We start from the raw sequence: 26,145 nt of genomic DNA, 5'->3' as shown, positions 1-26,145 counted from the left end.
AATCTTTCAAAGAGTAAATTCCAGTAATGTGGGATGTCTTTCAATGTGGATTTTTCTTAGGTTTCCCTGTCCTCAGAGGAGGGCATGCCTGCCAGCTGGCCAGTTGGAGCCTGGGGCAGGGACAAGGGTTGGTGACCACTGGTTGATGTGGGCAGCAGTGGAGCCTGAGGCCACCAAGTGTGAGGTGACTGAGGCAGTAGTTGCTCAATGACAGAATAATTCATAGTCTAGCCTACTCAGAGAAGATTGTTGATGTTTAATGGTAGGGCTAAACTGTATGTGTGGGAGTCCTTGAAAGCTAGGCAGTAAGGAATAAAGGGTCTTATGGTAGTGCTTTGAGCACTCTAGCTGCCCAGAGAGATTTAGGCAGAGTGTTTAGGTATCATAGTAGTCTAGTTGGTGGCAAATCAAAGTTGAAACTGATGCGATGCTAAGAGAGATGGATATGAAGTTTTGGGTATAGGGTGGATAGTTCTTGTGACTGGCAATAGGGGCAGAGAGACTGAAAAATCAGAAAGACTGACTTAGTTTGGAAGACTAAGGGAAAATGGAGTTATGAATGCTTGGAGAGAGAATAATTTTAAAGGAGGAGGAAATCATGAATTTGATCTTGTGTATGTTGAAACTTCTGAGTGATGGGATATTTTCATAGAAACATCTAGGAATTTTTCCATGCCATAGAACTCCTCTCAGCGAGGTCTGTGCTAAGTCCCTCTGCATATCTGCCCTTCAGTTTGTCTCTGTTAAGTCACAAGATTCTCTTGCTACATAGATTTTAAATAGGGAAGGAAAGTAATATGCTCTGATTGGGCTACATAGACTAGAGAGGGCAAGGCCAGAGGCAGGGTGACCATTTAAGAGTTGAAGCAGTAATGTGTGTGATGGAGAATTGTGGCCTGGATCAAAATGGTGGCAGTGGGGCTAGAGAAATAAATGCATGAGATTTATGAGACCCCTTTTGAACAGGAACAAGGTAGAATACATACAACTTGGGGATTGATTTATAAGGGGAGTACAACTACAGACAACTCCAACATTTCTGGAAAGTTGGATGGATGGAGAACTCTGGAGAAGAAGCGTGCCTGTCAGGAAGATGAGCTGAAGTCAGACACCCAACCGACTGAGCCACCCAGATACCCCTATATGTTTTCTTTGAATAGATGATTGGACTTCAGATTAATGAGCTTTAACTTTGATGCCAATTCTTCAGAAAAGGAAATCTCCATCCATGTCTAGCCATTTGTGGGCAAGCATATACCTGTTACATGTGTGTAAGCATGTGTGTGTACATGTACATGTGTGTGTGAATGTTATGGGGGACATGGCCCTCTTGTCTGGAGCATGTAGATGGGTTTTGTTTTCCCTTTCTGGGTATATTTGGTGATGTAAACTGGGGATTAAAAACTGGTAAGAAGTGGCCAGTTTATAAATAAATTAGATGATTGTCATTTAGTTATGCTAAAATTTTATCTCCCCTATTCAGTTGGAATAATTTCATTAACAGTGCCTTAAGGAACAGGATATATGGTTGAATTTTCTTTCAGAGAATTGCCTAGTTACATCGGATCCAATTAAGTTTTGCATATGTTATCAGTGACATTAAATGCAACCAAGTGTGGTGTTAAGTAAAATGAGAAAAATTATTTTAGTAAAAAGTAACTTGTACTTCATATATATTGAGCTAGTAAACAGAATATGTAGGTCTTAAGAATAACATCATTTTTACTTAAAATATGAAATAATTATTTAACTATATTTTTAATATCATTAAATTTCCTCATTAAACTGCTTATAAGATTATATAATAGATTTTGAGATTGTTTAAAATTTTTTAGTAAGTTCATTGTAGATAAGTTCAAGTATTTCACTTTTAAAAACACCAGGAACTAGAAATGAGTATTTCTGTACCAGGTGAACATTTTTTTTCTATAATCAAGGTTTTAAAAGTCACAAAATCATAAAATTGATAAATAGTGCTTTCTTTTTGCTGGTAATTTTTTATTTAAAATCCATTTGAGGGGCACCAGGGTGTCTCAGTTGGTTAAGCATCTGACTTTGGCTTAGGTCATGATTTCACAGTTTGTGACTTCAAGCCCTGCATCAGACTCTGCCATCAGCTCAGAGCCTGCTTCAGATCCTCTGTCCCCATCTCTCTCTCTCTGCCATTCAAATATAAATAAACTTAAAAATTTTATTTGAACGGTATAATGTTCTTAGAAAGATTTGGTGGAAATATGAATATTGCTGTAATAATTTTGTGTTTTATCCTGCTATCAATAAAAACATTTTAAAAGGTTAAAAAAAAGCACAGCAACATAGGTTTTCTTAAAAACAAAGGCCAAACTAACCAACAGTAAAACATAAAACATACAACCAAAAATAGCCCTGGATTTCTGGGTGCTATGAATGTTGTAAAAGAGGTTTTATTCTTCTTGCTGTGGCTGTTTCCCTTGTCTAAGTAGTTTACTGGCCTTGGGCCTTTGTTCCCTAATTTGTAAAATGTGGTTGGGATGGTAAGCTGGGGTGTTTTTTTCTTTTGATAGTTGATTGTCAAGTTGGTTTCCATATAACACCCAGTGTTCTTCCCCACAAGTGCCTTCCGGTGAGCTGGGGTATTGAAATAGGTGGTTTATAAGTTTGTTTTTCTTCTGTCTAGTGTCCAGGGGATATAACTCTGTGATTGGTTTTCTAATCTCAGTTTGTCTTAAGTGGAATTTGGCATTGTTGTTTTTGTTTTTGTTTTACATGAAATTATCTTAGGATACTAAGAGCAGTTATAAACCTAAAATTTTTATTTATGTTTAAAATCTTAGGTATGCAATACCCCCGGAACATGGAAAACGACTTGAAAGACTAGCTCAAGGTAAACTTGCTTTCTGTTTTTCATCTAGACAGATTCTTTATTTTTGAGGTATTTTGATAGTGTGGAATCTCCCTTTGTTAGTTTTACTCTTTTTAAGTTAATGACTTTTGAATGTTTTTCTAATTGAACAATTAAATTTTTTTCACGTTACTGTGTGAATATTTTTCCTGTTGCATAGTTTTCATGATTATTTTAGTTGGCTGCTTAGTAGTTCATCAAGTAATTGCACTTAACTATTTTGGTTATTTCCAATTTTTTTCTCTTTTATATAATTTTAATACAGATATACATATATAATTTAACATTATTGTGCTAACAATATTTGTCCTTTTTTATCAATAAACATTAAAAAAATTTTTTATTCTTAGAGAGACAGAGTGCATAGTGCGAGCAGGGGAGAAGCAGAGAGAGAGGGAGACACAGAATCTGAAGCAGGCTCCAGGCTTTGAGCTGTCAGCACAGAGCCTGATATGGGGCTTGAAATCATGAATCGTGAGATCATAACCTGAGCTAAAGTCAGACGCTCAACTGACTGAGCCACCCAGGCACCCCTATTTTTCATTTTTTTAAGTTACACTCTTGAGATAAATTACAGAGAGTACTGATGCTTCTTCTCAGGCTGCAGGTATTTTATGAGTAGTTGTCCTATCATTTCACCAAAGGGTTGTGTTAAATCTCCTTCTGACTCCTGATTGGCACCCTGAGTGTGGGGTTGCTCTTACGGAAGTATGAAGATGACATAACCAGATAAGCATGAGGCATGAGATAATGAAGGAATCTGAAGCAGGCTTCAAGTTCTGAGCTTTCATTCACAGAACCAGATGCGGGGCGTAAACTCAAACTGTGAGATCATGAATTGAGCTGAAGTCAGATGCTCAACCAACTAAGCCACACACGTGCCCCTTCGATTGGAAAATTTAAACATATCTTAGTGGAACTTGAATTTTTCATGGCTTTGTCCATCTTCATAAGGGCCAGAATGAAGAACTCTATTAATGGTTTCATTGTATACCCACTTCTATCACAGAAGGTGCCTTCCTCTTTTCTTTTCTGTCTTGTAGGACAGGAAAAAAAAAACCTTGCCATATCTGTTAATACAAGGGAGGAGAATCATATTCACCCTCTGCCAACCTCATCTGTTTTCCCTTACCAAGGAAGAAGTAGACTGCTAGTGACTTATTTCTAGAGGAAGTAGAGTTCCATTTGAGTGACAGCTAGCCTAAGACATTCTGCTGCTTTTATCCAGGATCGAATCCTCAGTGACCATTGTCCTATTAGTGAGGTGCTGATCTGTTTTATTGGTGTTTTAGGTTTGCCTTTTAGTAGGAAAGGATTTTTGTTCTTGCATAATGTATGTTTTCATTTGATAATGAAATGAGGACACTGAAAAACCCCTTTCATTGACTTGATAGTTTTGAACAGAAGTTGTTAATGATATCTAAAAGTTACTTTCCCCCAGAATTATAGAAGAGTATTAGAAGGAACAGTTACAGTATCACATTTGTCAGAAGCTTTATTATAATTTTGGCAGGCTAATAACTATAAAGCCTTAGTGTTTTTAAAATGTAATACATTGTAGTAATAATAGCAATGTAATTGTAATCTTGAACTTTGTTAGGGACTATTTTCATGAATATTAAGGTGGATGAATCCTGGTTCTGGATAATAGATTAGAACACAGCTAAGAAAATGATTACCATAATCCTTAAATACAGAGGCAATGAACTTTGTGCTAAATCTGTATGCTGAACTACCTTCTTCTCTATAACAATTATTCCACCATTTTCTGTTTGCCTCACCACCAGTGAACTTTTAAAATGGAGCCAATGTAAACTTTACAGTATAGAGTCACACACTGAAATTTCTGCTATAAATTGTCTGTGAATGCTTTGACATAAACTGTCTGAAAATGACATTCTAAGAAAGTGGGTGCCATTTGTTTAATCAGTAAGAGGTTAATAAACTTGAAGGATGAACAAGAACTTTAAATCAATTACATGTTTATTCAAAACTATTTTGCAGGATTATTTTGAAAAATGACACAGGGAAAAGACCCTATGAGACAGTAGAGGAATCCCATCCACTGACCAAATGTCAGCCAAATTAATTGAATTCTGCTAAATAATTAAAATGATAAAATAATGCAGTAAATGTGATGGAACATTATAGGATGTCTAGGTCAAGGCAGCACTTGATATGTAAAATGAAAAGCAGCCTGCGATATTTTCCATTATCTTGTCTGCACATCATAATTATCACACTTGCCTTTTATGCATGAATGCTTTCATCTTTGGTTTCTATTGAAATCTTGATTGACTGTGGCACCTACAAATATTTTATCTGAAAGACATTAAGCCTGCATCTAATAAAGCCAGGAGTTTGATTTTGCCCTTCAGCTGCTTTTGCATTTATATAGTTTTTCCCCAATATTATGTGGATGTAAGTATAATAAAAAAAACTCAAGTGAATTGTTGCAATTTTTATACTTGTTATATTTGCCTATAATGCCATTACATTCTTTCTAATTTTTGGTTTGATACAAGTGAATGGAAAATATAAAGGAGAATAGAGATATAATGTTAAATCACGAATGACAGTTTTGAACATTTTCACTTTTTAGACCATCTAAATCTCATCTATTTTAGAGAGAAGACAATATCTTTGCTGTTCTATTGAGTTAAGCAACATATGGATTAAAGTAAATTGGGAATGACTAAAAATTTTTGTGAAGGACTGTATTCCATTAGTTTTTTATTGTGAATAAAATGCCAGCATTAAAAAAATTGAAGATGATTTACTGTGGTCAAAATTTTGGTTACTGGGAAAAGAGTATGTGAGTTAGGGCTCTGTGCGTCTGAGTTTGGAAGTATGCATAATCAGCAGGAATCTTGTTTTAGATGACAGTATGGTAGAAGTGAATAAATTGATTCTTCTACTTACTTGTAGCAAGTATTTTAGTTGTGACTTATTAAAACAACATGTGGCAAAAAAGAACAGAAGAGTCATTATTATGAAGGATTAATTTGCTTTTTTAAAATAGTTTTTAATAGTTTTGTGTGTGTTTTAATGACTAGTAGTCTTTTTTTTTTAAATTTTAAATGTCTTTTATTTATTTTTGAGAGACAGAGAGAGAGTACGAGCAGGGGAGGGTCAGAGAAAATGGGAGACATAGAATCTGAAGCAGGCTCCAGGCTCTGAGCTAGCTGTCAGCACAGAGCCCGACACAGGGCTCAAACCCACAAACCTTGAGATCATGACCTGAGCCGAAGCCGGATGCTGAACAGACTGAGCCACCCAGGCGCCCCTAATGACTAGTAGTCTTGAATTTAAGCCTGTGGAGCAGAGAGCCTTAGCCTGATTACAGGAGGTGGACAAGGGTCTTGTGGGCGTGATGCAGGCACTATGTGGACTCTCTGAAATTATGCTCAAAATTGGTCATTTATATGGATTTCTGGGAAGCCATCTTTAAATCCCTTCAGAGGGTTTGACCCAAAAGATTGTGAACCTGCTGTCAGGAGACTAGAAGAGCAGCAATAAATAACAAGTCATTTTAGTTTTATGAAAATATTCCAAATTGATCTGTTATCATATCTCTGTCTTGGAATTAGGAAAATATAACTTTTATCAGCTCTCCAAATGATAAATACATTATTCCCTTAAGCATTCATTTAGCTGATGGTCTTGAAAATATCATATTAAAGTACCTTGTTTTGAAAGGCTAATAAATAAAAATACTCCTGTTTATAAATAAGTCAATTTTAAGGGGCTCCCTAAGCCATAAAAAATCAAGAAGTTCAGTTATGTATTCTCTGCTTTCATGCCTAACTCATGCCTTAGGCATAGAGATCAATGTGTAGTGTGTCAGGGTATGTTATTTTCATCTTTCTATCAACTGAGTTACATTAAGAATGGTGCAACAGGCCCTAAACTTAATTTCCTCATGATTTGATGTCAGATATCACTGTCCATGTTTAAATATATCTGAATATTTTATACCGAGCCACGTTCCTAGAAAGATTTTAGACATTGGGCAATAATATATAACATACACCAAGCTAGCATAATTTGAATGTAGGGTCGAAGACAACTTTCTTAAAAACAGCAGAGAATGGAAAGGAAGAATTCAGGAAGGAAATGTCAGCTAGCAAGGAGGGAACTTAAGAATACTTTGATTCTGGGCACTTGGGTGGCTTCAGTTGGTGAAGTGTCTGACTTCGGCTCAGGTCATGATCTCATGGTTCGTGAGTTCGAGCCCCGCAGTGGGCTCTGTGATGGCAGCTCAGAGCCTGGAGCCTGTTTCGGATTCTGTGTCTCCCTCTCTCTCTCTCCCCCTCCCCCACTCGTGTTCTGTCTCTCTTTGTCTCAAAAATAAATACCCCCCCCCCAAAAAAAAGTACTTTGATTCTGCGGTTGGAAGCTGAGCCAGTAAAATTCTGGTTAGCTTGACTATGACCTATTTGAGTTTTTAAGTATTTGGCTTGGGGAGTCCTTGATCTATGCCTGTGTGGTCCATGTATCATGTCACGGGGACAGAAGTGGGATCTGAAACAAAGTGGTGTTAGGAATGTAATAAGAAACCATATCACCCAAATACTTGTTAAACTGGGTAGAAATTTGAACTCTAAATGTTCTGACAGCCAGCTTGAAATGGAAAAATACTTAACTCTTACATAGTGTACTGTGTTCAGGAGATAAAATAAGGTGGTTGTTTAGGAGAACCATCATCCTTCTCTAGGCCATGATCAGTGTAAGTTTCTCCTGGTGCTCGTCTGGAGTGCTCCATGGAGCTCTGTCTCTACTACTAGTGATGTTGGTGGGTCGTGGGACACTTACAGCAGAGTGAAGCCTGTTTTGATAAATGATGAGACACGTAGAGCTGAATGAACCTTACAGTGTGATAATTTTCTACCCAATCTGAATTAATAGCACCACAAATAGTAGCAAGCACAGAGAGGTCAACTATAACTATATCTCTAAAGTTGACGTTTTAAGTAGGGATATGGGTAAAAATTACCAAGTTTCTCCCACATACTGTAGCTCATTGGTTCTTTTCATTAATAAATTTGTTACGAAATTTCATATGTAAATTTAATACATCTATCTAAAAGCACTTCTCACAGAAGCCATCCTTCCATGTCCCTTTTCTATATTCTTTCCCTTACCATTTGTTTGTATGGCTGTTATTTATTTTTAAGCCTATCAGTCATATGAATATTGTACACACCATTATAAAAACTCTATCAAAGCATACTTGGGTAAATTTCAATTATATTTAAATGAAATCATTATAAAATCTTTTGCTAATGTGGGCATATATTTTACATGTCTGATTCCTTCATCTTTTCTCATTCCTTTCTTCCCTTCATCCTTTGTTTCCTAAGTGACTAACAACTAATTTAAACTTCTCCAAACTAGTATTCTCAAATCTATAAAAATAGTTACTAAACTTTGATTTTTAATCTTTTTCCAAGGCTGAAACTTTGGTGATTTAATAGCAACAGTATGTGTTTATGTTTGTCATATAAGATTGGAATTTTAAAGGAACTCCTTCATAATAGCCAATATATTAGAAAATAGAAACCAACAGACAGTTTGGAGAAATTTTTATCTGAAGGAAAGAATATATTTTTAGAGTAGATCTGCTCTACCTCTAAAACAATTTAAAAACATTTAATGATTATTTTGGGAGGTCAGATTAATTGTGGTATGATGTACTTACAGCAAAAGCCAACCCCTTTAAATATACAGTTCAGTGAGTTTTGACAAATATGTACAGTGATATAATTACCATCATCATCAATATACAGAACATATCCAATTCCCTGAAAAGCTTCTCTTGTGCCATTTTCCAGTTAATCCCTTCCCAAAGTCGTTGGCAACAACTAATCTGATTTCTGTCCCTAAAAATAGTATTTTATAGTATGTAGACTCCTGTGCCTTCTTTCACTTAAAGTAATGCTTCTCACATATGATCACTTTTCCTTTGAATACAGGACATTGTATTCAGTGGATGCAACCTATTCCTTGAGAAGGCTTATGGATTCTGAACTTCCCATGCTGCACAACTCCTAGCAGTACTTTGTTAGTCTTCTTTTAAAATTTAATTGTTCATTTATTTTTGAGAGAGACAGACAGAGTGCAAGTAGGGGAGGGGCAGAAAGAGAGAGGGAGACACAGAATCTGAAGCAGGCTTCAGGCTCTGAGCTGTCAGCACAGAGCCTGATGCAGGGCTCAAAGTCATGAACTGAGAGATCATAACCTGAGCTGAAGTCAGACGTTTCTGACTGAGCCGCCCAGATGTCCCACAGTACTTTGTTAGTCTTAGCAAAGGTTATTATGGGAAACTTTTTGGGCTTCAGGGCTCTGTTGGGAGCTCTGGAGTGCGTGCTTTTTATCATACTACATCTTCACCCTCTAACATGTTTGGGTTGGAAGAATGGCTCCAAAGACCATCTTTGCTTGCTTACCACTTTAAAATATCTTAAAAAACAAGCAAAACTATGGTCTTTGGCTTGTTAAGGATTTGGCAGCTGACAGGGTCCTATCTTTGTAGATAGTATAAATGAGGTATAGATCCTATAAATCAAGTTATTTAAGCAGCCCATTAAAAGTTTGTATTATTGCTCTTCCCTTCTCTTGGATGCTATAACCACAAGAGTTGATTCTTTATAAAATATATATTTAAACTATTTTGCTCCTTGGAAACTTAGTCTGTTTTTCCAAAGTATTCTTCCAGTTTTGTTTTGTTCTGTTTTGTTTTTTACCTCCAAATCAGATACCATTTTGTTGGGAGTTCATGATTTACCTGTCACAGAAACCCTAATGTGTTACTTGTGGGCAGGAGTTGGTGTGGGGGGAATAAGTTGTAAAGTGGTTGTCCTTATTGATATCCATAGCTTGAAGTGTGAAATAAGTGATTGTCTTCTCACTCTGGACTTTCTAGTTGTATAGGGTTTTTACAACTGTAGGTATTAATTTGGAATCCAGGCTAAAATTTGATGTTTAATTTTAAAACAATAGAGTTAGAGAACAGATGGAAGAATCTATAAGTGAATACAAAGTTAAAAGTGAATCAGTATGGTTTAATTCAGGTTGTGTTTGACTGTTATAACCTTTTTGGGGACGAAGTTTGTTACTTATGACTAGAACTGTTAGGTTTAGGTCAGAAGGCTCAAGGGAATGAGACAGTTTTTTAAAGCTTTTTTTCTTTTGATGTTTGCTTATTTTTGAGAGAGAGAGAGATGGAGAGAGAAAGAGAATGATGAGCGAGTGAGGTAGTGGCAGAGAGAAAGGTAGACAGAATCTAAGCTCCACACTGTCAGCGCAGGGCCCAATGTGGGTCTCAGACTCATGAACTGTGAGATCATGACCTGAGCCACAATCAAGAGTCAGATGTTCAACCCAGGTGTCCTGGAAATGAGACTGTTTTTAAGGCTTAGTAACCATTGACCTTTCATGAAAACACCCCCAGTCAGCTCTGTAGGTTTCTTGGGACTGTGATTCAGCTAGCAGGCTGCAGAGATAGTGGAAAAGGAAGATTTGTTGAACGAACATGATGACTGGAGTCAGTACAGTTTATTAAGAAAGGGTGCTGTTTTTTGTTAAATGCTTTTTCTGCATCTATCGACAGGATCATATGGTTTTTAGTACAGTTTAAATGAGGGATAAAAAGAATACTTACTATTTACTGAAATTTACTCTGTCAAGTATACCAACAAGTTTTTTTCTCTTTCCTTATTCCTTCTTCCTTCCTTTCCTTTCTTTTCTTTTCTTTTCTTTTCTTTCTTTCTTTCTTTCTTTCTTTCTTTCTTTCTTTCTTTCTTTCTTTCTTTCTTTCTTTTCTTTCTTTCTTTCTTTTTTTCTTTCTTTCTTTCCTTCCTTCCTTCCTTCCTTCCTTCCTTCCTTCCTTCCTTCCTTCCTTCCTTCCTTCTCTTTCTTTCTTTCTTCTTTCTTCCTCTTTCTCTCTCTCTTTCTTTTCCTTTTTTTTAAGCTGTTTGCTACATGATTCATTGCTATGTATAACACTCAGTGCTCAACTCAACAAGTGTCTTACTTAATGGCCCTTACCCATTTAGCCCACCCCCCCACAACCCCTTTGGCAATCCTGTTTGTTCTCTGTATTCAAGAGTCTCTTATGTTTTGTCCCCCTCCTTGTTTTTATATTAGTTTTGCTTCTCTTCCCTTATGTTCATATGTTTTGTATCTTAAATTCTTCATGTGAGTGAAGTCATATGATATTTGTCTTTCGCTGATTAATTTTGCTTAGCATAATACCTTTTGTTCGATCCACATAGTTGTGAATGGCAAGATTTCATTCTTTTTGATTGCTGAGTAATGCTCCATTGTATACATATTGGTGTGTGTATGTATGTATATATATGTATACATACCACATCTTCTTTATCATTCATCTGTCAATGGACATTTTGGCTCTTTCCATACTTTAGCTGTTGTTGATAGTGTTGCTATAAACATTGGGGTACATGTGCCCCTTGAAACAGCACACCTGTATCCCTTGGATAAATACCTAGGAGTGCAATTGCTGGGTCATAGGGTAGTTCTATTTTTAATTTTTTGAGGAACCTCTATACTGTTTTCCAGAGTGGCTGTATGAGTTTTCATTCCCACCAGCAGTGCAAAAGAGATCCTTTTCTCCACATCCTCACCAACATCTATTGTTGCCTGAGCTATTAATTTTAGCCTGACTGGTGTGAGGTGGTATCTATTTGTGGTTTTAATTTGTATTTCCCTGATGATGAGTTATATTGAGCATTTTTTTCATGTGTCTGTTAGCCCTTTTGATGTCTTTTTGGAGAAGTGTCTATTCATGTCTTTTGCCCATTTCTTCACTGGATTGTTTTTTGGATGTTGAGTTTGATAAGTTCTTTATAGATTTGGATACTAACCCTTTATTTGACATGTCATTTACAAATATCTTCTCCCATTCCATCAGTTGCCTTTTAGTTTTGCTGATTGTTTCCTTTTCTGTGCAGGAGTTTTTTATTTTGATGAGGTCCCAATAGTTTATTTCTGTTTTTGTTTCCCTTGCCCCTGGAGACATAAGAAGTTGCTGCAGCAAAGTTCAACGAGGTTTTTGCCTGCTTTCTTCTGTAGGATTTTGATGGCTTCCTGTCTTATATTTAGGTCTTTCATCCATTTTGAGTTTATTATATATGGTGTAGGAAAGTGGTCCAGGTTCATTTTTCTCATATCACTGTCCAGTTTTCCCAGCACCATTTACTGAAGAGTCTCTTTATTCCATTGGATATTCTTTCCTGCTTTGTCAAAGATAAGTTGGCCATATGTTTGTGGGGCCATTTCTGAGTTCTCTGTTCTGTTCCATTGATCTGAGTGTCTGTTTTTGTGCCAGTACCATATTGTCTTGATGATTTCAGCTTTGTAATACATCTTGAAGTCCAGGATTGTAATGGTTTTATTTTTCAGGATTGCTTTGGCTATTCAGGGTCTTTTCTTGTTCTGTACAATTTTAGGATAGTTTTTTCTAGCTCTGTGAAGAATGCTAGTTTTATTTTGATAGAGACTGCATTGAATACAGAGATTGCTTGGGGTAGTATCAAATTTTTAGTAATATTTGTTCTTCCAATCCATGAGCATGGACTATTTTTCCATTTTCTTGTGTCATCTTCAATTTCTTTCATAAGCTTTCTATAGTTTTCAGTTTATAGATTTTTAATCTCTTTGGTTAGGTTTATTCCTAGATATTTTATGGTTTTTGGTGACACCAAGTTATTTTTTTAATGCTTTTTATTTATTTTTGAGAGACAGAGAGAGACAGTGCAAGCAGGGAAGGGTCAGAGAGAGAGGGAAACACAGAATCTGAAGCAGCTCCAGGCTCTGAGCTAGCTGTCAGCACAGTGTCTGACTCGGGACTTGAACCCACGAACCGTGAGATCATGACCTGAGCCGAAGCCGGACGCTTAATCGACTGAGCCACCCAGGTGCTCCAAGTTTTTTTTTTTTTTAAATTGAGGCAAAATTCACATAATATTAAAACCAACTATAAGCATTTGAAGTGTAAAATTCAGTGGCATTTAGTATATTCTTTTTTTTATTTTAAGATGGGCTCCATGCCCAATGTGGGGCCTGTGCTCACAACTCAGATGTTCTACCAACTGAGCCACCCAGGCATATTCTTATTGTGCTATCATCACCTCTGTCAAGTTCCAAGAGAATTTCATCACCTACATACAAACCCTGTATCTATTAATCAGTACTTCTCCCTCGTCCCTGACAACCACTAGTGTGCTTTCTCTCTAGGAATTTATCTATTCAGAGTATTTCAGTATACATGGAATCATACAGTATGCGACCTTCTTTCACTTATCATGTTTTCCATTTTATAGTATGTATCAGTATTTTATTCTTTTTTGTGGCTCAGTAATATTTCATTGTGTGGGTATTTTCACTTTTTGTTCACCATTAATCAATTGATAGACACTTAGGTTGCTTCTACCTTTTGACTATGGCTAAGTTATTTGCACATTTTCGTGTTGGATTCTTATAATGATCCAGTGAGGACAGCCACTGTAGGAAACAGTATGGAGTTTTTTCAAAAAAATTTAATATAGGAGCACCAGAGTGGCTCAGTCAGTTAAGCATCTGACTTCTTGGTTTTGGCTCAGGTCATGATCTCACAGTTCGCGAGTTTGAGCCCAACATTGGGCTCTGTGTTGACAGTGCAAAATTTGCTTTGGATTTTCTCTCTCCCTCTTCCTCTTTGCCCCTCTCATGCTCACTCTCTCTCTTTTTCTCTCTCTCAAAATAAACAAACTTAAAAAAATTAAATTTATAACTACTGTATGATTCAATAATTTCTCTTCTGGATATATATGAAAAGGAAGTGGAATCATTGTTTAGAAAAGATATCTCCACTCTTATTCATTGCAGCAATATTCACAGTAGCCAAGACATAGAAACAATCTAAGTGTCCATTGACATTTGAATGGATAAAGCAAATGTGTTGAATGTGAGTATCATTCAACCATAAGAAGGAAATTCTACCATTTGTAGCAACATGGATAAATGTTGAATTTGTTATACTAAGTGAAATAAGTCAGACAGAGAAAGACAAATACTGGATGATCTCACATGTGGAATCTAAAAAAACTGAACATATAGATATAGAGAACAGATTTTGGTGGTAGTTCCCAGAGGTGATGGGTAAGGGAAATGGGTTCAGGTGGTCAAAGGTATAAACTTAAAGTTATAGGAAGAATAAGTTTTGGGGATATGCTGTATAGTATGGTGGCTATAGGTAATATTATATTGTATATGTGAAGGTTGCTTAGAGAGTAGATTTTAAGTTTTTATCATATGTGAAAAACTATATCATCATTTATGATGATATATCATTTATAATTATGATATAAAATTTATGATATAACTATAATTAAAATAATTTATCATTACAAGAAACTATAACTATATGAACTGATGGATATTAACAATGAACTTATTGTGGTAATCATTTCACAATATATACATGAGTCAAATTCTTACTCTGTATGCCTTAAACTTATACATGTGAGTTACATGTGAGTTATATCTCAATAAAGCTGGAAAAAAAGAATCCAGTGAGGAAGATAATAATAGCATCCTAATTGTACAGATGGGGAAACTGAGGAGCTGAGAGATTACATGACTGTTCAAAGCTACATGAGTGTTGAAGTTGTGTTTGGAATCCATGTCCCAGTAAGACTCAGCAAGTTCTTCACAACTACTATTCTCTCTTGTTTTGTTGGCCATGTGGATAAGATGAAGGTGGCTTTAAATATTTCAAACAATTAGGTCTTTGGTCTAAAATTTAGCTCTGCTGTTTAATATCAGTGAAAAGGTGTGTGTTTTTTCAGAATGGTAAAGGAGAGAAGAAAGTTAGTGCTCAAGTAAGCTTGTATGTTAAGCACCTGTAAGACGAGATTGGATAGGTGTTATACAAAAATTCCATAGCATAGTTTCTTTTAAATATTTTTACTAAAATATCCCTACAGAAGAGAGTAAAACCTCACCACCCACAACAGTCACGCAGGTTTTGTGTCTTGCGTGACTGTTTTTTATGTAAGAATAAACCAGGTGACCTAACATGGCAAAAGTAAATGCTGCAGAAAGATGCGGCAGGTTTATTCTGTGTGTTCCACACCTAGTATATCAGCTAATGAACATGGATGTGAGGTGTGGCAGTGGGATGCTAGCTGCTGTTTCCACTACTAGATCATTGAAGGGTCAATGTAGAGCTTTTTCCTTATTGGAACTTCTTGATTTCTAAGCTCATGAAAAGACTGTGACTGCTAAACTGGAAAATTTTATGGAATGTTATAGTAGTAACATTAAAATATAACTTTTAGAGACTACTTTTTACAAATAAATTATTCAAAACTTTAAAAAGAGAACATCAAGAAAGCAAATATTAGAGTAGAAAAATGATTCTGAACGGCATATTTTAAAGAACGTACTTGCAAAAACTTTAACACATGCTATGTTTTTTTTTTTTTGTGATTCTTGAAAAACTCAAATCATCTTAAGTTGAATTTTTCACTTAAGTGTTATCTTTTCTATCAGATTTTTTTGTTGTGTTTTATGCAGGCAATTCCAAAGCATTTTTTAAACTAATTATGAAAGATAGTAGAATTTCTTCAGCCAACATAGTTCTGAGTTTTTAAAAATATCATTTTGTATCTACAAGTATTCTGATTTTACTGGCTTGCTTATATGTTAAATAACATACTTTTCATGCACTGTTGAGTGAGGGTGAATATGAACTATGTACTGCAGATATTTTGAGGTAAAATTCATTTTGAGACACATGCTTTGAACATAATTTGTGCTGTATATAAGGTGTTTTTCAGTGATGTCAAATATAATTCTGATAGTCTGTTGTAAATATAAATTCTAAACCAATGGAAAGTTTTTAATATACTGTAAATTACCTTCCTCCAGTGGTTTTCCAATTTAACTTATGACCAGTCACCACATTGTTCACGTCCTTATTACAAATCTGTATCAAAGAAAATGAAATAGACTCCTCTTTCTTCATTATTTTAATTTAAAAGTCAATTCATTTAGGAGCAAAAAGATACAGATTTGAAAAATTTGCTAAATCTGCTTGAATTATAATATTAAAATATTTCCATGGGTTGTGTGTTTGGGGCCCACTCCACTGTGCTTTACTGTCTGTGGTGTAAGACTCAGGACTTCTTATTTTGTGGATATGGCCATTACACTAGTGTTGTATTTTCTCTCCAGTCACTAAAGTCTGCATTTTTTCATTGGGTTGCTTATTTGGTATAATGTTTTATTTTCTACTCATGTATAATAAGTATTAACCATAAACAGAGGGCTGCATCAAATGACAATATAGGGCAAAATTATTCCTTTTGTTCTCATTGGTATTATAAGGAATAGCAGTATTTCTGTTGTTTCCTTTGGCATGTACTTTTTAATATTTCCAACTATTTTAAAAATTCAAGTGCAGACATTTAAGCAGGACATGCTACCTTTTTTGCAGGTGGTTCCTTATGACCTAATGGCTCTTTTCTGGCTGGCTGATTTATTTCCTTCTGATGAGCACATACTCCATGGTGGCATCAATAAAGTCTTATTTACTTTAAATATATTCTTATGAAACACCTCCATGAGGTTAAAAACGGTTCATGGTTAGTTAATGAGTACTGGTGATCCTTTTATCAAATTGGTCACACACTTGACCTGTTTGCATGTAGTGAAGCACAGAGTTAGATGTAACATTTCCAGTGGTTTTCTCTTCATTTTGGCCGTAAAGGAGTTAAAAACAGCATCTCTGCTTCTTCCCGCTTTGCTCATATGCATCCCCTTGTTTTTCTGGTGAGTTCTTTTTTTCTGTCTGGGTTTTCTCTCTAGGATTCTCCTGTGTCTTTTCTATGTGTGCCTTTCCCTTCTTGCTTTCCTGTGTCTTTGGCACGGTCGTGTTTCCCTGTGACTGCGGAAGGTGAAGAGTGGGGCATCATGCATTCTCATTTTCCTTTGGCCTACCATAGCTGAATTAATGAGAGTCTGCCTCAGACAGAACTACAGGGATGGAGTAAGTGGTGGAGAAAAATAATTGTGTTTGGTCCATGATATACTGTTGAGTGAAAGGGTTGCTACATGTTAAGCTTCCTCATTTAAGGGACTCCTCAAAACATAGCTCTCACACAGGCTGGTGGGGCAGGTGTCCAAGCATTTGACTGGCGCTTGCCAGGAAGGTGGTTCAGGAAATTGATAGCTAACTTTTTTTTTTTTAGTTTTTATTTAAATTTTAGTTAACATGCAGTGTAATATTAGTTTCAGGTGTACAATATAGTGATCCAACACTTTCACCCAGTGCTCATCACAAAGTGCACTCCTTAATCCCCATCATTTATTTCATGCATGCCCCACCCACCTCTCCTCTGATAACCATCAGTTTGTTCTTTATGGTTAAGAGTCTGTTTCTTGGTTTGCCTGTCTCTCTCTTTTTTTCCCCTTGCTCTTTGTTTTGTTTCTTAGATTCTACATATGAGTAAAAATGTCCCAAAGAATACAAAATTACCAATTTAAAGGGATTCATGCACCCCTCTGTTTATAGTAGCATTATCTACACTATTGTATTTACTATTGTAAATTGATGAAAAGAAACACAGAAAGGTAGAAGACTATTGTGTGTCTGTTTTTGCCAGGCATTGGGACAGTTGCATCTGAAATGATCATTTCTAGAAGCCTTTTTTAAAATGAGAGGTTCTTTATTTACACATTTATCAGTTATAAGGCAGATTGAATTAAAACTTGTTCATTGAAACTTGTAAAGCTTAGTAATTTTATATATTATGAAAACAATTCTTGGGAGTTCTTTTTGTAAAGAAGGTCAACCTTTAGTGATATAAATATGTATTTCTTAGCTTTTAAGAATTCTGACTCTAGTTTTTAATACCAGGGTTTCCTCTTTTTCTTTTCTTTCTTTCTTTCTTTTTTTTTTTTGATGGCGGAGTTGGTCTCTATTTGCATAAAGCTGTCATTCTGTGAGAATACTAGAACATAAACTTTACAAAACCTATCTGAAATTTTAACATAATTGATACAGTACTACTTATATTTGTTTCCATTTAGGTTTTTTCCCAAGCAGTTCTCAAGGGTGTGATGCATTCCTTCGCCACAAGATGACACTGATATCTCCCTCAGTACTGAAGAAGTATGGTATACCCTTTGACAAGGTATATTAGTATTACCCTTTAACATTCCTTTCGTGTGTGTAGTATTTATATTTAAGACAAATGTTACACAGACTAATATATTCTCAACTTCAAATAGGAATTTTAGGTTGTGGGTAGAAAAATTTAGATTCTTATTTTATAACATAATTATTTGTCTAAGTACTAAATTGAAATTACTTTTATTTCAGAATACATTGACTAGATATTTCTTGCTGGTTATAGTTCACTTATAACAGTACTGAAAATAAAATGCAGACATTCAACAAAATAAGATGTAGCACTTGTACACTGAAGTCTTTTATGTGAATAACATAATTTATATATATGTGATCTATTTTTTAAAAAGAATATGCAACAATTATTATTAGCAGTTTGGTTGTATAGAGTCAATGATTATGATACCAGTATGTTGCTTCTAAATACATTCAGACATAATACAATGGAAATTTCATTATGGATAAAATTGCCCGATGATTTAATAATCAGATATTGCTTCTCTGGAATATTTCTAAAGATTAAGTTCTATAAGACTCAATGCATGCTAGATTCCTCTATTTCTGTGTCCATGGGTAGTTATTGAGTCATCATTATGGAGCATGAGAACTTTTATGTGAAGAAGCTAAAATGAAAAAAACAAAAACACTTAATTGTTTAAAATGTTTATTCTTGAAAGAGAGGGACAGTGGGTGAGGGGCAGAGAGAGAGAGAGAGAGAGAGAGAGAGAGAGAGAGAGAGAGAGAGTGAGAAACAGAACTCAAAGCGGGCTTCAGACTCCGTGCTATTAGTATAGAGCTGGACACAGGGTTCGAACTCACGCACTGCAAGATCATGACCTAAGCCAAGGTCAGATGCTTAACTGACTGACCTACCCAGGTACCCCAAAAAACAAAAAAACCCTTTTGACCAGATAAGTGAAAGCTCCCTCTCAGAGGAGCTCCTTGTAGAAATATTAAATAGCTGTACCCTCTTCATTATACCTCCCATCCCCAGCTTTGTTCAAAGTGGAATTTTTGCAAGGACCAGGAATCATTCTCCAGCTTGAGGGGGTCCATGTTCATTCACAAACCATCTTATGCTGTATTCACGCATAAGATGAAACTCATCTGTCTTATGTGACAGGGATGTTCTCACAAATGTTTTACTTACATAGTCTTACCCATGATGGAAAGTGTGCCTCTGAGATGAGCACTGTGGAAGATGTAGATGGATGTGGAGAGAGGCTGGTGATGAGCTGCAGCACTGTCACAGTGCCTGATGTTACAGAGAGCAGGGATTGTGTCCCTGAGATGGGCCACTGCCGCGGTGGGGCTATGTCTTACTACAGGTACCTCTGGGCAGGGGGTTTTTCAGTCTCAGACACATCATCAGCGAGTGTTTCTTTTAGGTGATTGGCATTAGCTTGATTAGACACTTTAAGTTAGAGTTTTAGAAGACAGGAGAATGAGTGGGCTAGGGTCTCCTAAGGACAGAAAATCCTTTATGATTTTAGGGCTGATGATAGATAATGGATCAAGCTGGTCTTTGGAGAGGTGATTATTTTAGTAGCAGGATTGGGGGATTGGTTTATTTCCCCAGGATGGAGGCCTTGGGGCGTCTGGCTCCTTTCCAAGGTCTTTGGGAGGAGGAGGCAGGTGCTCCTGTACCTCTCTCTGGGCTGTGGCTCCTTAGTACTACTTGGCAAATCACCAAGGTGATTGGTACATAGATGTACCAGGCTCTCCTCTGGTCTCTTGAGGATGGGATATTTTGTGGCTTCTGACGACATCAGTGTCTCACCATCTGATTGGCAATTGCAGTTTTTCATACGAAATAGTGCCACTTCCCCTTCTATGTTGAAGAAGGATGTCTGATAACTCTGTGCTCCTCAAGGAGCATATTCTCTGGTAATGATAATGTAACGTGGGGCAGAATAGTGTGGGCTTTCCCAAATTAAACTTCTCAAATTCATTCCTGATTTTGTCACTTGGGAAAATTACATAATTTTTCTAAGCCTCAGTTTCTTTAGCTGAAAAATGATGATAACAATAGTACCTACTTAATAGGGCTATTAAGAGGATGAAAAGGGATCATCTATATGAAGGCTTGGCAGTATATGTTATATGGACACGTTCTTTCTCCTCAGTTCGACCCTCTCTTTAGGCAATCATTTCGCAGTTGGAGTAACATTATTTTCCTCCTTTCAGTGTATTTTCACATAATCATACATATATGTCCATATATATTTGTATATATATGAAAAAGTATATTTAACACACATACTGCTTTTAGATCATGTGCACTTTTCAACTTTTATTATATGCAATTGTGATTGTTTAGTTTTATAATAAAAGGGACTGTTCTTTTCTGTCACTCTATTTTCTGACCTGTATATTACACAAAGGCAGTAAGTTAGCCTTGTATTTTATCTAACTGGGACTGACCAGTTTCTAGAAATTATACAGAAGCATAAAATTTAGAGTGCTATTCAATGGGAACACATGCTTGTTTTCAACATGGCAAGAGCAGGATTCTCTAGGTAGAGTAGAAAAAGATGTGGGTGGGGTTCAGTGGAGTAGTGAGGATAGTCTCCTTATCCCAAAGACAGCAGCCCTACCCTCTTCCCCCATCTATGTAGGGTTATAAACAGTTGACCAGAGTGAGTTTTATTTGATCACATAGTACAGGGAAGTGCCTACTTTCCAAGCACAATTATAATTAATGAAATTCAGTGAGACCAGGAAAGGAGAGAATCAGGCTGTGTTTTTATGTGGCTCAGGATGATGAAACTGGGACCATGTTGAACACTGATAGCCATTCTCTGCCTGCCAGGTGGCAGCTGAGTTGCTTCTCGTTGCGATAGAACACCTGCTGGGCTGTCATGGGGGAGAAGGTGATGAGATACATTTCAGGATTGTTGGGAAAGAAAATACTCACACACACAACATTTTTGCATCCCTAAAATGACAACTGAATTGCATCGTGTACACCTGTATTTATACAGTATGTCTCCTGAATGTTTACACACATGTACATACCCACATATTCATTTCTCAACATTTTAGAGCTAAAAATGAACCATGGATAATAAATTTGATAATCCATCATAGCATAGGTAAATTTTAAAAAATAGCACCAAAATTTTTTGCTTTACTTTTTTTCTATAGCTCATGGTGTATTTTGTGTGTTTCAGTGATTATACAAGGCCATAAGTCTTTAATGAATAGGAATGGAATAACTATATTTTTCATGTTTGTCTTTAAGCTCTGACTGGTTTATTCAAGTTACTTTTATTATATTTGAAGATGCACTTACACATACACATAATATGCACTTACACATAATAAATTTTATTATTAAATGGAACACAGTTAATTAAATGTATTCTGAACATTATGAATAATTTGGTGAATACCAGCAACTCTTTAGCAACAGAATTAATAGTAAAGCCTGTTGAGCATGAATTATCAAAGTTCTTTTTAGCTCTAACAAACATCAGTCAAATTATGTCCTGTGAAATAACTCCAGTAACATGTTTTTTTTAAAGTATTAAAAATATACACATTGATTGCTAATATGAACAAATTTACTTGAATAACTTAAAGACATCTTCAAATAAAACAAAATATCTTTGATTATGGTTTGAATGATTGAACTACATTGCCAGAAGATCACAACCTGTTTAGAAAAGTCTTTAAAGTTTCCTGAAAACCTATTAAAGGATTGGATAAAGATCTAGGGAAACTTCTTTTATACTGGATAACTCTGATATCATGACATTTTTTTTTAATAGGAAATATATCTTAATTGTCTTTGCAAATTGGAAAGTCTGATAATTGGAAAATATTATATGTTTTCTACCCTGCAGATCACTCAGGAGGCTGGAGAATTTATGATCACTTTTCCATATGGCTACCATGCTGGTTTTAATCATGGTTTCAACTGTGCAGAATCTACAAATTTTGCTACAGTCAGATGGATTGACTATGGGAAGGTTGCTAAATTGGTAAGTTATGCCTCAAAAATAAGGCATAAATTAAATATGTATCCTGGTTATTGTAGTGGGAAATCTAAGATCCTATGCAGCACTTTTTCCCCCCCTCATTGATACTGTGTGCCTCTCACCATGGTAATTTTTTTTTCAGACTAGATACATTTGTTTTACATCACCTGTATTATCATTTGTAGCTACAGTTTTCTGTTTTGAGATTAATATGGAACAGTTTACTTTGAGAGGTAATTTTATGCAACTAATGTTTGCTTCTTTTCTTAAGCCACCAATTATTTTTTTGTGAGATTTCCCAGTGGCTCCCTGTGACTCCATTTTAGGTAAAGACTCGGCTCTCTCCATATTGAATTTAGTCCATGGCTTGGAAAACAACTACATATAGATGAAAGTATCTGTAAAAATTGTAGTAAGAGGTTAAGGGAGGATGGTAAGAAGAAAAGAAATGATTAAAACTGCTCTTAGTGCAGAAATAAATTTCTTGAAAGTAATGCAGAACATACTTTAACAGGAAATGTATCTTTATGTTGACTTTGGTACAAAAATTTGCATCTCCTGCTCAGTATATTTAATTTAGTTCACATGCTGTGTATTTTCATTCACAAGAAACAACTTCCATTAAATTTAATTAATTTCCTCCCACGGCGTTAAATAGAGGATTTCTTCAAAGAGATGGTAACTTATGTTAAGTTGGTTTTTTTCCTATGGCTTTGAAGGCAAGGGTACAAACTGGCAGAGGGTAGCTATGAATGAAACTATGTATTTATAGAGTATGTAAAATTGACACAGATTTAGTGGAAAATGACACATAACAACTTATATGGCTATATTTGGCCATTGCATGATATAAGAGAGTGTTATTCATTCTGCATTGATAAAACTTGTATGTGGAACCATTGTGAAGTTAGAAATATATTAAGGGAAGAGAACACTAGGTTTAATTTACATGTGTAGTTAGAGAATTACATAATATATTGAAAGTGTAGCCCTTTGGCAGCCTAGGAACCATTTATATGGATTTATGAAAAAAGGAAGGCTTCTGCTATTAGAAGACTTTTTCTATTCTGAGTAATTTCTATTGATAAGGGATAATTTAAAAAGGAACAGAACTGAACTACTTTCCATTATGCATCCTTAATATTATAATAAACCTAATAAAAAATAGAAAACTTAGTGTATGTACCTTGGCCAGCTACTTGCAGTGCTGTCACAGAGAGGTAGTGCTTGGATCTATATTGAAACAGAGCCATAGACACATAGTAATAGCAAGGTATGTTATTTTATGGTTTGCATTCTTTTTTTAATTAAAAAATGTTTTTTAAGTGTTTATTCATTTTTTAAGTAGTTTATTGTCAAATTAGTTTCCATACAACACCCTGTGCTCTTCCCCACAAGTGCCGTCATCCATCACCACCGCCTCTTTTCCCCCCTCCCCGTTCAACCCTCAGTTAGTTTTCAGTATTCAATAGTCTCTCAAGTTTTGCGTCGCTCTCTCTCCCTAACTTTCTTTCCCTCTTCCCCTCCCTCTGGTCCTCCATTAGGTTTCTCCTGTTCTCTTGTTAGACCTATGAGTGCAAACATATGGTATCTGTCCTTCTCTGCTTATTTAAGTGTTTATTCATTTTTGAGAGACAGAGCTGCGAACAGGGCATGGGTAGAGAAAGAGGGAGGCAGAGAATCTGAAGCAGGTTCCAGGCTTTGAGCTGTCAGCCCAGAGCCGACATGGGGCTTGAACCCACGAACCATGAGATCATGGCTTGAACTAAAGTTGGGTGCTTAACCATCTGAGCCACCCAGGTGCCCCTGTAGTTTGCAGGTTTATTTTATTTTATTTTATTTTTTTCAGAGAAACATTTTATTTGCTAGATTACCAGTTTATTATAAAAAGATATAACTCAGGAATAGCCAGATGGAAGAAACATAGAGGGTGAGTTATGTGGGAAGAAGCAGAGGCCATGGCCTCCCTAAGTGCACTGCTCTCCAGGCACCTTCTCCTGTTCACCAACCTGGAAGCACTCTGTGTGCCATTCTTTTGTTTCTTTGTTTCTTTTTTTTTTTTTTTTTAAAGTAGTGTATTGTCAGATTGGTTTCCATACAAACCCAGTGCTGCTCTTCCCCACAAGTGCTCTCCTCCATCACCCCCACCTCTCCCCCCGCCCCGTCCCCCTTCAACCCTCAGTTCCTTTTCAGTATTCAATAGTCTCAAGTTTTGCGTCCCTCTCTCTGCCCAACTCTCTTTCCCTCTTCCCCTACCCCTGGTCCTCCATTAGGTTTCTCCTGTTCTCCTGTTAGACCTATGAGTGCAATGTAGTTTGCAGGTTTAATCATTGACATAGTAAGTCAGCTATCACAGCTGTTCAGTTACCAGAAAATTAGTTGGTGCTTTTTTACTGTGAGTTTCAGGTCTAGTTCATGGTATTGGCCAGATTAGCTTCTCCCCAGGACTAAAATGTCCTGGGTGGGTTTCCACATTTCTTTGTTAATGTAGAATGGGACTGGGGTGTGACCAAGTAAGAGAGGTGGGTAATGGGCCTCTGAAATCCCTGCTGACAGAGCCTAGGATTGTTAGACTATAAGAAGTAGTGCACTGTGTTGGAGGAAGCAGGGATCTAAGGCCCAACTTTTCTTCTGGCTAGTCATATGTCGTTAGGAAAGTTACTTATTTATTTCCACCCACAGGTTTTTATGAGAGGGAGAAAACCTTAGGTATGTGGATATCAACTAATGCTGCGTTTATTTGTATCATTCAATTTTGTTAAGGAATACAACTGTCTTGGTTCTGGTATTTTGCTAGGTACAAAATTGTTCAATGGCTATAGTGCAGTTTTTGGTAAATACTGCACTAGATTGCATGTATTTGAGATGTTTTTAGGTGTTGCCTCCACCCTTCCTTTATTTTGGTGAGTTGCTGCTGCTCTGAGAAATGTATTTGTTTTCTATTGCTATTGGAGCAAACTGCCATAAAAGTAGTGGTTTAAAACAACATCCACTTACCATCTCATGGTTCTGCAGGCTGTAAGTCTAATATTAATCTCACTAAGCAAAAATCAAGGTGTTTACAGAACTACATTTCTTACTGGGGATTGTAGTGAAGAATCCATTCCCTTGCTCAATTAGGTTGTTGGCTGAATTTGGCTCCTTACAGTTGTAGGACTGAGTTCCCATTGTTTTGCTGCCTGTTAGCCAGGTCTTTGCTCCTAGAGGCATCTCTCAGGTCCTTCCAGGTGGTCTACATTTCAGAGCAAGCAGTCCCCCAAATCCCTTTTGTCATATAAGATGACTATTTACAAATTGTAGGGAATAGAACATGGATATCTTTGTTGTTGGGGGTAGGGGTGGGAAGGTGGGGGCAATATTCTGTCTACCATAGAGTTCCAATTAATAATTGACATGGTGATATATTAAGAATCTACTTTGAATAGATGTAACTAATTTTAGTTAGTCTGCATAAAAACTGGAAACTAGGGGTACCTGGATGGCTCAGTCGGTTGAGCATCCAACCTTGATTTTGGCACAGGTCATGACCTCATGGTTCATGATACTGAGCTGGTGTCTGGCTCTGTGCTGACAAGCATTGAGACTGCTTGGGATTCTGTCTCTCCATCTCTCTCTGCTTCTTCCTCTCTCAAAATAAAGAAATAAAATGAAGTGAAAAATGAAGGTTATTTAAACAACAAAACTGGAAACTAAATTTGTAATGGATACAGTTTTGAATGTTTCACTAAAACGTACTTAATGCTTTTTAAAATTATATCCCTCAACTTTAATATTTTCTTGGCTATTCTCAGTAAATAAGTTATCTTATATTGTAGGGTTCTGTAATGGCATTTTTATACATATCTTGGTGTCTTTATAATTTATTTGACACATTTTCTATTGATCTCCAAGGCTGTTTCTTTACATAGCCTTGTATCATGTTTCCGTGCATACATGTGTCCATGCATTTGTGTGTGGTTTTTAGTCTTGGGAAAATTTGTGAATTAAGCAGTTAGTTTTTATGTCTTTTTGGGGGATAAATGTATAATGGATTAATTATAAACTGCACTTAAAAGACATCTGGCTTGGAGGGTGCCCAAAAT

The 26,145-nt window shown here is 36.2% G+C and overlaps 1 protein-coding gene across 9 annotated transcripts in view; it reads left to right on the top strand.

The window, feature by feature from the left end:
* Positions 1–26,145, top strand: part of KDM4C (lysine demethylase 4C) — a 392,424-nt gene that overhangs the window by 66,265 nt on the left and 300,014 nt on the right. For all 9 annotated transcript variants that reach the window (XM_029919878.1, XM_029919877.1, XM_029919876.1 and 6 more), the window contains exons 6-8: positions 2,814–2,863; positions 17,981–18,084; positions 21,929–22,066. In XM_029919878.1, coding sequence (XP_029775738.1) covers positions 2,814–2,863; positions 17,981–18,084; positions 21,929–22,066 — 292 coding nt within the window. The remainder of the gene's footprint in view (positions 1–2,813; positions 2,864–17,980; positions 18,085–21,928; positions 22,067–26,145) is intronic.

The sequence above is a fragment of the Suricata suricatta genome, chromosome 13 (assembly GCF_006229205.1).
Source record: "Suricata suricatta isolate VVHF042 chromosome 13, meerkat_22Aug2017_6uvM2_HiC, whole genome shotgun sequence".
NCBI lineage: Eukaryota > Metazoa > Chordata > Mammalia > Carnivora > Herpestidae > Suricata > Suricata suricatta.
Note: the sequence above shows the minus strand (reverse complement) of the source record. Positions and strands in the feature narration are given on the sequence as shown.